Source organism: Hylobates moloch, unplaced genomic scaffold (assembly GCF_009828535.3).
Source record: "Hylobates moloch isolate HMO894 unplaced genomic scaffold, HMol_V3 SCAFFOLD_23, whole genome shotgun sequence".
Lineage (NCBI taxonomy): Eukaryota > Metazoa > Chordata > Mammalia > Primates > Hylobatidae > Hylobates > Hylobates moloch.
This window is the reverse complement of record NW_026652298.1, coordinates 27,307,403-27,322,322: the sequence shown is the minus strand read 5'-3', so window position 1 is coordinate 27,322,322 and position 14,920 is coordinate 27,307,403. Positions and strand designations below refer to the sequence as shown.

At 46.0% G+C, this 14,920-nt stretch overlaps 1 protein-coding gene across 1 annotated transcript in view; it reads left to right on the top strand.

Moving 5' to 3' along the window:
* BMERB1 (bMERB domain containing 1) overlaps positions 1–14,920 on the top strand; it is a 151,550-nt gene that overhangs the window by 122,814 nt on the left and 13,816 nt on the right. Inside the window, exon 3 of the mRNA XM_032145235.2 lies at positions 8,892–8,965. Coding sequence (XP_032001126.1) covers positions 8,892–8,965 — 74 coding nt within the window. The remainder of the gene's footprint in view (positions 1–8,891; positions 8,966–14,920) is intronic.

Sequence of the window (14,920 nt, the reverse complement as noted above, 5' to 3'; positions counted from 1 at the left end):
TTGCACAGAAATGTTGGCTGAGATAGTCCAGGAGAGTCTCTGTGAGCTGACTTCTTACCTAGGGTGGAGGGGTGGATGGAAGTGGCTGTTCCTACACACCCACGCTGCCTGTGCAAAACCGTGGGCTGCCTGCACCACACACACAAGCCTGTTTCATTCTTATACAACCCCAAGACAAAAGTATAATCCCTTTTCAACAGTGACAGCACTGAGGCTGAGAACAGCAAAGTAACTCATAGCCAGTCAATGGGGGTACTGAGATCTACATTGAGATCTGGCTGGGTCTAAAGCGGGTTGTATCCTCTCTGCGCTCGCAGAATGGGGCTTGAGGGCTCATCTAAACCCCTCGTTTTATTTATTTTTATTTATTTATTTATTTTTTGAGACGGAGTCTCGCTCTGTTGCCAGGCTGGAGTGCAGTGGTGCAATCTCGGCTCACTGCAACCTCTGCCTCCCGGGTTCAAGTGATTCTCCTGCCTCAGCCTCCTGAGTAGCTAGGACTACAAGCACGTGCCACCACGCCCAGCTGATTTTTGTATTTTTAGTAGCGACGGGGTTTCACCATGTTGGCCAGGCTGGTCTCGATTTCTTGACCTCGTGATCTGCCCTCCTCAGCCTCCCAAAGTGCTGGGATTACAGGCAAGAGCCACTGCGCCCGGCCCAGGCATGACTTCTTTTCTCACCTGTCTTAAGATGCCCGCAGCCTCCGTAACTTATTTTTAAAAGGAGGCAGTAAAGACTATTTTTAAAAGTCAATCCTTGCCTCTGAAAACCTGCCTCTGCCTTTGTCGTGGTCTCTGCTGGGTTTCCATTAGGCTGCAACTCAAGCTGCTGATGCCTCCGTTTCATGTCGTTTTCACAAACATTTTGTAAAGCAGCAGCTCTATTATTCCAGCAGGGTCAGATCACCTCTCCCCACCCAACGCTGATAAAAATGACCCACTTTCCCCTATCATCCCAGCATGAAAGGCCAAGATGCTGAATGACACGGGTTGGCTTTCTTTTCCTTCCGAACGTGAATCAGGTTCTTGAAGATAACATCTGTCTCTGGAACGAGCCGGCAGCAGCAGAGTTCGATTTCCAGGTTCAGCCCTAATGGTACAGAGACCTGGACTAATGTGGCTTATTCAGAGTTCCAGCCATGCTTCTAAAGCATGGCTTATTCGAAGTTCCAGCTATGCTTTTAAAGCACTTTGCATGAATTATTCACGTGTCTTTTGAACAATATGATTTAATGGCACTGGAAAATCATCATGATGTCATGCTTACAATGAGCGGAACAGCTGTAGGTATGTCTTGATCCAACATGCATTAAAAATGCACCGATCCACACACATGTATCTGTGAAAATGTCTTCTGCTGCAAGTAACAGAGCATCTGATGACTAGTGTCTTAAATCTTGGGTGGCCAGCTGTCTCTGTTTGCCTGGGACTGAGAGATTTCCAAGGATCTGGAAATTGCAGTGCAGAAAGTGGGACAGCCCCAGGCAAACGAAGTCAGTTGTTCACACTACTTAAGTCATAAGGACATTTAATATTTATTGAGGCTGGGTACAGTGGCTCACACCTGTAATCACAGCACTCTGGGAAGCCAAGGCAGGTGGATCACAAGGCCAGGAGTTCAAGACTAGCCTGACCAAGATGGTGAAACCCCATCTCTCCTAAAAATACAAAAATTAGCCAGGCATGGTGGCGGATGCCTGTAATCCCAGCTACTCGGGAGGCTGAGGCAGAGAATTGCTTGAACCCGTGAGGCGGAAGTTGCAGTGAGCCGAGATCACGCCACTGCACTCCAGCCTGGGCAACAGAGCTAGACTCTGTCTCAAAAAAAAAAAAAATTGACTTGATAAGCAGTGCAGATGCAGGTGGCCCAAGGGTCAGTGGGGTGGCCCCAGGATGCTATCAAGGGTCTGGCTGTTTCCTCTCCTCCCCTCTGCCCTAGATAGCAAACCTGTCTCGTTCTGCCCATGCGTAGTAAGCCAATCTCTGTTATGATGGATTTTGCAAAAGAAAAGAATTTATTCACACCAGTGCAGCCAAGCAAGGAGGCAGGAGAAAAGGTCTCATACTTGCCTCCCTGAATGTGGAATTTAGAGATCTTTATGAAATAAAGGAGCAGGGTGGTCTGAAGTGTGGGGAAAGGTGACTGGAGGCAGGGAAAATGAGGTCATTGGCAATTCACACATACATAGCCAAGCTTCGTGGATCTTCATAGGATGCATGTTTAGAAAATGGCAGCATTAGCATGATCTCAGGGAGTTTTGGGCCCTCTGACGTCAAAAGGTCACTTCTCCAGCATTTGCACAGGTTCAGTTGAAGGGTCATTGATTTCAACGGGTTCGAACTGGACAAGAGCTGCCCCCATAGTCCTGAAAAACAACTTTGAGCAACCATTACCATAGTCACATATGTGTCATAGTGACATATATGTGACATATGACATATATGTACCATAGCGACATATAGTGACATATGTAAGGAAGCCAGTGGGGGGGTTAGGTATATATCATTTGGCTGCTTGACTTTTAGCTATGTAAGTTTTAAGACCAGCTAGAAGTAAGTGGTTAAAAGCAAGCAAGGCAAGTTAAGTTTGGTGGGCTTAATCAGGTTAGCGTTCGGTTTCACCATCCTCATATGAGTGGCCGTAGGAGATTAGGACCAGGACAAGAGAGAACCGAAGGCCCTAATTATCCTTCCCAGAAGCCTGCCCAAGCGGACTTTATCTTAAGGGCTTCTCTGGAGTGCAGTGGCATGATCTTGACTCACTGCAACCTCTGCCTCCCGGGTTCAAGTGATTCTCCTGCTTCAGCCTCCTGAGAACTGGGGATTACAGGCATGTGCCACCACACTGGCTAATTTTTATATTTTTAGTAGAGAAAGTGTCTCTCCCTATGTTGGCCAGGCTGATCTTGAACTCCTGACTTCAAGTGATCCTTCCACCTCGGCCTCCCAAAGTGCTGGGATTACAGGCGTGAGCCACCTTGCCCAGCCATTCTCTGCTTCTTTCTCACAGCTAATGATAATAATAGTAAAGGCCAATGGTGGTGGCTCATGCCTATAATCCCAGTGCTTTGGGAGGCTGAGATGGGAGGACCGCTTGAGGCTAGGAGTTCTAGACCATCTTGGCCAACATAGCAAGATTCTGTCTCTACAAAAAATTTTAAAATTAGCTGAGTGTAGGGGCATATGCCTAAAGTCCTAGCTACTTGGAAGGATGAGGCAGGCAAATCCTTTTACCCCTGGAGTTTGAAGCTGCAGTGAGCTATGACTGCACTGCTGAACTCCAGCCTGGGTGATAGAGCCGGACCCTGTCTCTAAAAAACATAATAATAGTAGATAGCATTTACTGGGCATTTGACTGTGTAGGTCCCAGGCACTGTGCTCAATGCTTGACGTGCATAATAATCCCGGCAAATAGTACTGCCATCATTCCTATTTAAAACATGACGGCCAGGTGCGGTGGCTCATGCCTATCATTCCAGCGCTTTGGGAGGCTAAGGCAGGTGGATCACCTGAGGTCAGGAGTTCGAGACCAGCCTGATCAACATGGTGGAATCTCGTCCAAAAAAAAAAAATTAGCTGGGCCTGGTGGTGCATGCCTGTAATTTCAGTTACTTGGAAGGCTTAGGTAGGAGAATCACTTGAACCCAGGAGGCAGAGGTTGCAATGAGCCAAGATCTCACCATTGCACTCCAGCCTGGGCAACAAGAGCAAAACTCCTTTTCAAAGAAAAAAAAAAAAATAGATAAATAATTAAAAATGAGTTAGGTGAGACAGAAAAGGAAGTCACTGTACCATGGCCCTTTGAGCCAGAGTTGTTTGGTGCCAAAACTCTGACTCCTAATCACTACCTGTCTCTCCTTTTGTCCTTTCTCCATCTTCTCCTCTCTTACCTCTCAAAAATTATCAATAATTTGATAACGGGCCGGGCGCGGTGGCTCACGCTTGTAATCCCAGCACTTTGGGAGGCCGAGGCGGGTGGATCACGAGGTCAGGAGATCGAGACCACGGTGAAACCCCGTCTCTACTAAAAATACAAAAAAAATTAGCCGGGCGTGGTGGCGGGCGCCTGTAGTCCCAGCTACTCGGAGAGGCTGAGGCAGGAGAATGGCGTGAACCCAGGAGGCGGAGCTTGCAGTGAGCCGAGATCGCGCCACTGCACTCCAGCCTGGGGGACAGAGCGAGACTCCGTCTCAAAAAAAAAAAAAAATAATAATTTGATAACTCTGTGGTTAGAATCCAAGATTCCTCAACTTCAGTGTGATTGACACGGTGGCTGGCTCACTGTCTGTTGTGGGAGCTGTTCTGTGCACAGTAGGATGTTTAGCAGTGTCCCTGGTCTCTACCCACTAGATACCACACCCCTCCCCAACACACACACAATTATAATAACCAAATATGTCTCCAGGCATTGCCAAATGTTCCGGGGGACCAAGATTGCCCCGATGTAGCCTGATCTCTGCAAAAGCATCCGGAGTCTCTCCGGTTGAACGATCGCTGATAGAAACCCACGGGAACAGTCTGTGCCCTCCCGGCAAGTCCACGCTCATTCGAGGCAGCTGTCACCTGCTAGGACATTCCAGGGCAGGGCTTGAAAAACGCTTGGCGTGCCTCTGGCAACAAGAGATGCAGGCTGAAGCAAGGCATTCCTGCCTCTTGTCCTGAAACTGGGATGCTGGCATTAGAATGGACAGCATGAGTTGTTCTTGAGTGGCAAAAGGCAAGGGGCCCTGCTGTGGTTTGTATGTCTGTCTCCTCCAAATCTCATGTTGAAATTAGTCTGTTCTCCCATTTCTATAAAGAAATGCCTGAGGCCAGGCGCGGTGGCTCACACCTGTAATCCCAGCACTTTGGGAGCTGAAGTGGGTGGATTGCTTGAGCCAAGGAGTTGGCAACCAGCTTGGGCAATATGGTGTAACTCTATTATGAAGAAACAGATTTTTGGCCGGGCGCGGTGGCTCATGCTTGTAATCCCAGCACTTTGGGAGGCCGAGGCGGGCGGATCACGAGGTCAGGAGATTGAGACCAGAGTGAAACCCCATCTCTACTAAAAATACAAAAAATTAGCTGGGCGTGGTGGCGGGCGCCTGTAGTCCCAGCTACTCGGAGAGGCTGAGGCAAGAGAATGGCGTGAACCCAGCAGGCGGAGGTTGCAGTGAGCCGAGATCACGCCACTGCACTCCAGCCTGGGTGACAGAGCGTGACTCCGTCTCAAAAAAAAAGAAAGAAACAGATGGGTTCACGCCATTCTCCTGCCTCAGCCTCCCACGTAGCTGGGACTACAGGTGCCCGCCACCTCGCCCGGCTAATTTTTTGTATTTTTAATAGAGACGGGGTTTCACCGTGTTAGCCAGGATGGTCTCGATCCCCTGACCTCGTGATCCACCCGCCTCGGCCTAAATAAGTAATTCTAAATAGGACAATTTAAATTGGATAATTTTAAAGCGTCTATAACTGGTTTATTTGCAAAATTCCTGAAAGGAAAAATTTTATCACTGCCATCACAGCAGGTTTCCACATCCAGATGAGGAAACTAGACAAATGCTAGTGTGTTTTAACTAGCTAAACAAAACTAAGTTAAATGAACATTTAAAAATTTCCCTAGTGGGCCATTCCTTAACAAAATGTTGAAATTCCTGTTGCTACATTGACTAAAAGGTCATGATGAATGGAATATGTAAGACTTGGCTCATAGAAACCTAATCAGATGGTTAGAGATGTTGGCAGTTTACGACTTGCTGCCATAAATGTGTGAACAACCTTTTGTAATCTAACCTATTGACCTGCATGTTTTTTCTTTACCCCAACTCATTCCTCACATGTAGGCTCAATCTTCAGTTTGCTTTACTGGTTTAGCAAAAGCCAGGAAGAAAAACTTTGTAGTAAGAAAGTTATCCAACTGTATATTGTTTACTTTATTGTAAATACTGGTGAACAGTGGTTAATAGTTTTATATTCCTTTATGCAAAAAAAAAAAAAAAAGTACTCAGCCACAGGCATTCCTTGATAGCAACACTCAACAGACTAAGACAGGGCCCCATGCCGGTCTACAGATGGCACTGCTGAAAGAAGTCAGCAGCCCCAGCCCTTGATGGAGACGCTGAGGAATGAGGCAGAAAGATCAGTGGACCAGACTCCGAAGGGTCGATTTCTAGTTATTGTCCTGCCCCCATGAGCTGTGTGTACTCAGTTGAGCCTCTTTACCGGTTTCCGCACGAGTAAAATGAAAATATGATTTCTGTCCTCTGGCTTTTCCTAGGATAGTTGTCAGGAGCAAAGTAAGATATTGGCTCCAAGCTGACCCACTACATCCCTTAGCTGCTTCAGTCTTCTTCGTAACATCTGAAATATCGTATTTGTGTTTACCTTCTGTCTCTGCTAGCAAAATGTCATCTTTGTGAGGGCTTGGTCTTCTTTGCTGCTGCAAGCCCCAGAGATGACAACAATGCCCAACATAGTAGATGTTCAATAAAGATGTGCAGGCCAGGTGCAGTGGCTCACACCTGTAATCCCAGCACTTTGGAAGGCCAAGACGGGAGGATCACTTGAGGCCAGGAGTTCAAGACCAACCTGGTAAATGGCAAGACCCCATCTCTATGAAAAGTTTAAAAATTAAAAGAATGAGCTGGGCATGGTGTCTGCACAGCTGTAGTGCCAGCTACTTCGGAGGCTGAGGTGGGAAGATCATTTGAGCCCAGGAGTTCAGGGCTGCAATGAACTATGATTGTGCCTTGGGTGATACAGTAGGACCCGGTCTCAAAAAACAAAACAAGAACAACAAAGACAAAGACAAGCAGAGTGAATGTGAACCTATATATCACGGGGAAGCGATTTGAAGATACATCTCAACAGCTATGGAAATATCAAGCCCTTTGTATGCAGTGGTTCCACTTCTGACAATCTAAACCCCAAATAATCCAGCATGGAGAAAAAGCCTTAGAGGAAGTGATGTTCATCCTGCAGTGGCCAAAATTGCTCAAACCTGAAAAGCCAGACTTAGTAATCAAGATGAGAGCATAATTAGCACAATCCTGATGAATCTCATTTGTGAAATTGCAGACAGCCATTAAAATACTGTTTACAGCAAGATGAGTTAATTTTTGTAGCACACACACAAAACCATAATTTGTAATGCAAAATTATAATGTGTAATGCAAAACTGGGTTGCAAAAGCAACCCAGTTACTGAGATGACAGGAGCCACCACCCACTGTCCCCCACGGCCACACTGTTGGTAATGTCACGCACGATCTCTCTGGAGGGCAATCTGGAAATTCCTACTACAATGTAAGTGTTCATGTCACTAGACGCAGCAATTGCATTTCTAGGAATCCATCCTAGAAATGTATTAGGAAACAACCCAGATGTCTATGAATAGGGGAATAGTTAAATAAATTATAGTTAAATAGATCACTGTATTATCAGATGAGTGCAGTGGCTCCCGCCTGTAATCCTAGCTACTAGCTACTCTGGAGGCTGAAGCCAGAGAATCACTTGAACCTGGGAGGCGGAGGTTGCGGTGAGCCAAGATCATACCACTGCACTCCAGCCTGGGTGATACAGTGAGACTGTGTCTAAAAAAAATAAAAATAAATTTAAAAAATAAAAATAAAATAGATGACCGTATATCAGTATAATGGTATACTACGCAGCCACTAAAAATGTGGAGATTTGCATATACCAGTATGGAAAGATGATCAAGACTATTAAAGATTATTAAATGGAAAAAAGCAAATTGCAAAAAATTTGTGTACAATAACAATGGTGTCATATATGATATTATAAGCATATGCATTTTTTTAAAATCTGGAGGAGGCTGAGTGCAGTGGCTCATACCTATATCCCAGCACTTTGAGAGGCTGAGGTGGGAGGATTGCTTGACGCCAGGAATCCAAGACCAGCCGGGCAACATAGCGAGGTCCCTGTCTCTACAAAAAACTGTTTAAAAATTAGCCTGTAGTCCCAGCTACTCCGTAGGGGCCGGGATTGGGAGGGGTTGTACAGAGGTGGGAGGATCCCTTGAGCCCAGGAGTTCAAGTCTGCAGTAAGCTATGATCACACCACTACACTCCATCCTGGCAACACAGCGACACTCTATCTCCAAAAGTAAAAAAAAATTTAAACATTTGCAAAATAAAAATAACGTTTTAAAAAATCCAGAGCAATACAAACTAAACTGTTGACAATGATTCTCTCTGAAGGACAGAGGGAGACTTTCCTCTATGTTGTGAATTTCTGTAATGTTTAAAAAACGTAAACATTAGCTGAAAAACAAAACTGAATATGCCACATGAAGCCACTCATATAAGCAAACCGAAGCCAGGCACATGAAGACTGGAAGGAGCTCTATCGAGGTGTTATTAACAGTGACTGATGGCCAAGCGTGGCCGCTCATGCCTGTAATCCCAGCACTTTGGGAGGCTGAGGTGCACAGATCACTTGAGGCCAGGAGTTCAAGACCAGCCTGGCCAACATGGTGAAACCCCGTCTCTACTAAAAATACTACTAAAAATACAAAAAAATATTAGCTGGGCATGGTGGCGGGCACCTATAATCCCAGCTACTTGGGAGGCTGAGGCAGGAGAATTGCTTGAACCCGGAAGGCGGAGGTTGCGGCGAGCCGAGATCATGCCACTGCACTCCAGCCTGGGCAACAGAGTGAGACTCTGTCACAAACAAACAAACAAAAAACAGTGATTGATCATTTCTAGGTGGTGGGATAATTGAGCAGTGTTTGGCTTTTTCCTTTTGAGGGAAAACCTCTACAGTGAGCATGTGTGGCCTCTTCAAAAGATAACTCACCTTTAACAGCTTCTTTGTATTAACCGGGTGAAGCTCAGGGTGTAATGCTCTGCTGATGTAACCTGCTGTTGGTGGTGTCCTGTTTCCCCAGGATGGATGACATCCAGCTCTGCAAGGACATCATGGACTTGAAGCAGGAGCTGCAGAACTTGGTCGCCATCCCAGGTAACCATTTGCAACTTCATCTTGTTCTAAGCAGGTGCTCGGGGGCCCCCAGCCTGGCCCATCTGTACGCCTGGGTCTGGAAGACAGAGCCTCATTCTTGCAATGGAGTGCTCCCTGACTGCATGTGTCAAACACAGCTTCGAGTCAGGCAGACCTGGGTTCAAGTCCTAGTGAATTCTGGTCACTTTCTTGTCCTTGGGCAAGTCACTGTACTTCTCTGAGACTCAATTTCTCTTCCTCTGAAAATTGGGTAGTAATAGTAAAAGGGCCTAATTCATTGAGTATAAATATCATAAAGAGGCCGGGCACGGTGGCTAATGCCTGTAATGCCAGCACTTTGGGAGGCTGAGGGGGCAGATCACTTGAGGTCAGGAGTTTGAGAACAGCCTGGCAAACATGGTGAAACCCCATCTCTACTAAAAATATGAAAATTAGCCAGGGGTGGTGGCGGGTGCCTGTAATTCCAGCTACTCAGGAGGCTGAGGTGGGAGAATTGCTTGAACCCAGGAGGTGGAGGTTGCAGTGAGGTGAGATCTCACCACTGCACTTCAGCCTGGGTGACAGAGCGAGACTCCGAGTCAAAAAAAAGAAAGAAATATCTGAGTAATTTATAAAGAAAATAAGTTTAATTGGCTCACAGTTCTGCAGGCTGTACCAGAAGCATGATGCTGGTGTCTGCTCAGCTGCTGGAAGGCCTCAGGAAACTTATAATCATGGCGGAAGACAAGGGAGCAAACATGTCACGTGCCCAGAGCAGGAGCAAGAGATTGAGGGGGGAGGTGCCACACACTTTTAAAAGACGAAATCTCATGAGAACTCACTATCATAAGGACAGTACCAAGGAGGATGGTGCTAAACCATCATGAGAAACCTCCATCATGATCCAATCACCTCTCATCAGGCCACGCCTCCAACACTGGGGATTACATTTCAATATGAGATTTGGGTGGGGACACACATCCAAAATATATCGGAATAGATGCTGCTGATTGGTTGGGGATGCAATCATCGGTGTGTGAAAAATGGTTCTCAAGGGTGCTAAGTCCACTTCTGGGTGACAGGTCCACGTGGATCATCATTCATCAGAAATGCAAAACCTAAAACGATATCTCAAAAGGCTGATCTTAGGTTCTTCAATAGTGATGTTATCTGCAGGAGTAATTGGGGAAGTTGTGAATCTTGTGACCTCTGAAATAATGGCTGTAGTCATTTATGTCTACGCCTTAGCAGAATTCAACCTCCTCCCATCCGTCTAACATGGGGGCCTTTTATTAGCTTTATAAAGGCAGTTTAGTTGGTGGGAAGAGTTATAATCGTTTAAACTATAAACTAAATGTCTCCCAAAACTAGCATGGCCTAAACCTGGGAATGATTAAGGGCAGTTTGGAGGTTAAAGGCAAGATGGGGGTTGGTTAGATCAGATCCCTTTCACTGTCCTAATTTTCTCACTGTTATCACTTTTGCAAAGGTGTTTTCAAATAGGCCAGATAAGCACCCACCATTGCCCTTGACTTGAATGTTTTTGCCATGCTGTCAGTTCAATAAGTATGTCCCAAGAGGCCGTTCTGCAGCAAGCCCTGAACCTAGGAGCCGGACGTGCAGTGAACAGAGAATGGTTATCCACTCTCAAGGAGCCCCCAAGTTAGCGGAAAGAGACTGGGCCCAGCACACAGTGGGTGCCCATAAGTGGCAGTTATTACTGAGCTACAAGTGCAGCATGATGAGCCTTGTAGCGTTTCCCAACCTTCAACTATTGACATTTGGGGTTGACAAATGTCAGTATCTTCCTTTGGGGTTGATCATTTTTTGTTGGGGGTACAGGGCTCTGTGTTGTGTCTTGTGGGATGTTGAGTTTCATCCCTGGCCTCTACCCACTATAGGCCATTAGCACAACCTACCTCCCTGCTACCCTGCAATAGTGATGTTACCAGAAAGGGATCCTGATCCAGACCCCAAAGCTCTTGGACCAAGAGCAAGAAAGAATTTAGGGCGAGTCCATAAAGTGAAAGCAAGTTTATTAAGAAAGCAAAGGAATAAAAGAATGGCTACTCTGTAGGCAGAGTAGCAGCTTGGGCTCCTCGATTGATTGTACTTATAGCTATTTCTTGATTATATGCTAAACAAGGGGTAGATTATTCATGAGTTTTCTGGGAAAGGGGTGGGCAATTCCCACAACTGAAGGTTCCTCCCCTTTTTAGACCATATAGGGTGACTTCCTGATGTTGCCATGACATTTGTAAACTGTCATGGCGCTGATGGGAGTGCCTCTTAGCATGCTAATACATTATAATTAGAATATAATGAGTAGTGAGGACGACCAGAGGTCACTTTCATCGCCATCTTGGCTTTGGTGGATTTTGGCAGGATTCTTTACTGATGCTGTTTTATCAGGAAGGTCTTTGTGACCTGTATCTTGTGCCGACCTCCTATGTCATCTTGTGACTTAGAATGCCTAACCTCCCGGGTCTGCAGCCCAGTAGGTCTCAGCCTTATTTTACCCAGCCCCTGTCCAAGATGGAGTCACTGTAGTTCAAACCCTTCTGACAGTGACAACCAAAAATGTCCACAGATGTACAGATGTTGCTGAATGTACCCCAAGTGAGGTCAGGGGGGCGTGCAACATTGCCCTGTGAAAGGAAAATAAAGTCCCAGGACCCCAATTCACTATACCAAAAGGAAAAGTTAAGCTTGGGAACTATGAGTCATACAAAAACCTACTTTTTTTTTTTTGAGACGGAGTCTTGCTTTGTTCCCCAGGCTGGAGTGCAGTGGCGTGATCTCTGCTCACAGCAAACTCCACTTCCTGGGTTCATGCCAGTCTCCTGCCTCAGCCTCTTGAGTAGCTGGGAGCCTGTAGGCGCCTGCCACCACGCCCAGCTAATTTTTTGTATTTTTAGTAGAGACTGGGTTTCACCGTGTTAGCTAGGATGGTCTCGATCTCCTGGCCTCGTGATCCACCCACCTCAGCCTCCCAAAGTGCTGGGATTACAGGCGTGAGCCACTGCGCCCAGCCAAAACTGCCTTTCTTTTTTTCCTAAACAGATAACTGCAAGATAGAAGGCCACTTATCTTCCCAGGGGCCTCCCTCACCCTGTCAATGTAAATTAACAGCTTATCCTCACAGGTAGGGGACAAAGACAAGACTATAAATCATCGTCCCTCTGCCTACCCAGAGACAAATGTATATTTGACTTCCTCCTCTACTCGGCGTTTCCTTTATCCTATGTAAAATGCAGATTCACTGAGGGCCAGATAATGCAATCCTCCCCTTCCTGTCCCCTCTTTCCCCTTTAAATATTGAAGTCCTTAAGATCCTCTGCAGGAAAAAGCACAGGCCAGGGATCCTACTGCTGCCTGTGTCTCTTTTTCCCAGGCGCCTCCTCGACTTTGGCAAAATAAACCTCCAGATTGATTGAGATCTTCTCAGACACCTTGCAGCTTACAGCCCCCACATAAGAACTACTACTTTAGTAATTAGGGTGCAGCAATCTGGGTTTGAATTCAGCCTTAGCAGGCAGGTGAACTTCGTGAAAGTTCACGACTTAATTTCTCTGAGCCTTGAATTCCTTGTTGGGAAAATGAGGCCAATAATACTACCCCCACATGGTTGTTGTGAATATCCCATAAATGACAAAGGCAAGGTGTAAGAGTCTTCCACACAGTCTTGTTGTAAGGGTAGCGTGCACAATGACAGTAGAACTGAATCCTATAGCTTTCGTGAGTATTTACTAGGTGCCCAGCACTGTGCAGGCCCTAAGGATAAACGAGTGAATAGACTCTCCTAATTGAGAGTGACAGCTAGTGGATATGGGGTTTCTTTTAGGGGTGATTAAAATGTTCTAAAATGGATTGTGGTGATGGTTGCACAACTCTGCAAATACACTTGGAACAGATGAACTGCATGGTATGTGAATCATATTGCAAGAAAGCTGTTACCAAAAAAAAGTTAAATGTCAAACATAAAACAACAAAGGAATGAGGGAAAAGTACCAAAGTCTATTCTCCACCCACTAGAAACCCCAAAGCAATTGATCTGGCATTGTTGGCTTTGGACTCTGGCATTGTAATAGAACTCAACTAGTGATATGGTTTGGTTGTGTTCCCACCCAAATCTCCTCTTGAATTGTAGCTCCTATAATCCCCATGTGTTGTGGGAGGGACCCGGTGGGAGACGATTGAATCATGGGGGACAGTTTCCCCCATACTGTTCTCATGGTAGTGAATAAGTCTCACGAGGCTAATGGTTTTATAAGGGGTTCCCCTTTGACTTGGTTCTCACTTTCTCTGCTGCCTTCTGCCATGATTGTGAGGCCTCCCCAGCCACGTGGAACTGTGAGTCCATTAAACCTCTTTTTCTTTATAAATTACCCGGTTTTGAGTATGGTTTTATCAGCAGCGTGAAAATGGACTAATACAACTAGGGTCTGCTCACCTGGCACAGTAAGACCAGCTATCTCCCCAGAGGTTTTGCAGTGGTGAAAAGGAAGAAGTTTATTTGCAAGGCTCCAAGCAAGGAGTACTGGGCAGCTAATGCTCCTAGCCTGACCTCCTCAATGGCTTATAGGTAATTTACTGTCCAGCAGGTTCACTTTGCCCTCTGCCTAGACAAAGCTGATTTATCAAGACCGGGGAATTACAATAGAGAAAGAGTAATTCATGCAGAGCCGGCTGTGAGGGAGACTGGAGTTTTATTATTACTCAAATCAGTGTCCCTGAGCATTCCAGGATCAGAGATTTTAAAGATGATTTGGTGGATGGGGGGTGGGGGGCAGTGAGTATGGAGTGCTGATTGGTTGGGTTGGAGATGAAATCATAGGGAGTCGAAGCTGTGCTCTTGCACTGAGTCAGTTCCTGGGTTGGGGCCACAAGATCAGATGAGCCACTTTATCAATCTGGGTGGTGCCCACTGACCCATCAAGTGCAGGGTCTGCAAAATATCTCAAGCACTGATCTTGGGTTTAACAATAGTGGTGTTATCTTCAGGAGTAATTTGGAGAGGGTCAGCATCTTATAGACTCCAGCTGTGTGATTCCTAAACCATAATTCCTAATCTTGTGGTTAATTTGTTAAGTCCATTTTCACACTGCTGTCAAGAACTGCCCCAGACTGGGTATAAAGGAAACAGGTTTCATTGACTCACAGTTCGGCGTAGCTGGGGAAGCCTCAGGAAACTTACAATCCTGGTGGAAGGTGAAGAAGCAAGACACTTTTTCCACGAGGTGACAGGAAGGAGAATGAACGCAGGCGGAACTGCCTAACCCTTAAAAAACCATCAGATCTCACGGGAACTCACTCACTATCACGAGAACAGCATGGGGAAACTGCCCGCGTGATTCAGTCACCTCCACCTGGTCTCTCCTTTGACACGTGGGGATGATGGGGATTATAATTCAAGATGAGTTTTGGGTGGCGACACAAAGCCTAACCATATCGCCTACAAATGCAGTCTAGTTCCCAGGCAAGAAGGGAGTTTGTTTTGGGAAAAGGCTGTTATCGTCTTTGTTTTAAATGATAAACTAAGTTTCTCCCAAAGTTAGTTCAGCCTATGCCCAGGAATGAACAAGGACAGCTTGGAGGTTAGAAGCAAGATGGAGTTGATTAGGTCGGCTCTCTTTCACTGTCTCTGTTATAACTTTGCAATGGCCATTTCAGTGCCGGTTTTTAAAGGCAGGGGTAAATTTCAGTCAAGCAGAAGTTGCAGGCAAAATTGTAAATCAATACATTGAGATTACATATTGGTTTTGGCCTAAAAGGGCTGCACACATTGAAGCTGGGGCTTACAGGTCATAGGTAGATTGAAAGATTTTCTAATTTGCAATTGGTTAAGGAAGAGAAGCTTTGTTTAAAAATCGGGGGTCAAGGCCAGGTGCAGTGGCTCACGCTTATAATCCCAGCACATTGGGAGGCCGAAGTGGGCAGATCGCTTGAAGCCAAGAGTTTGAGACCAGCCTGGCC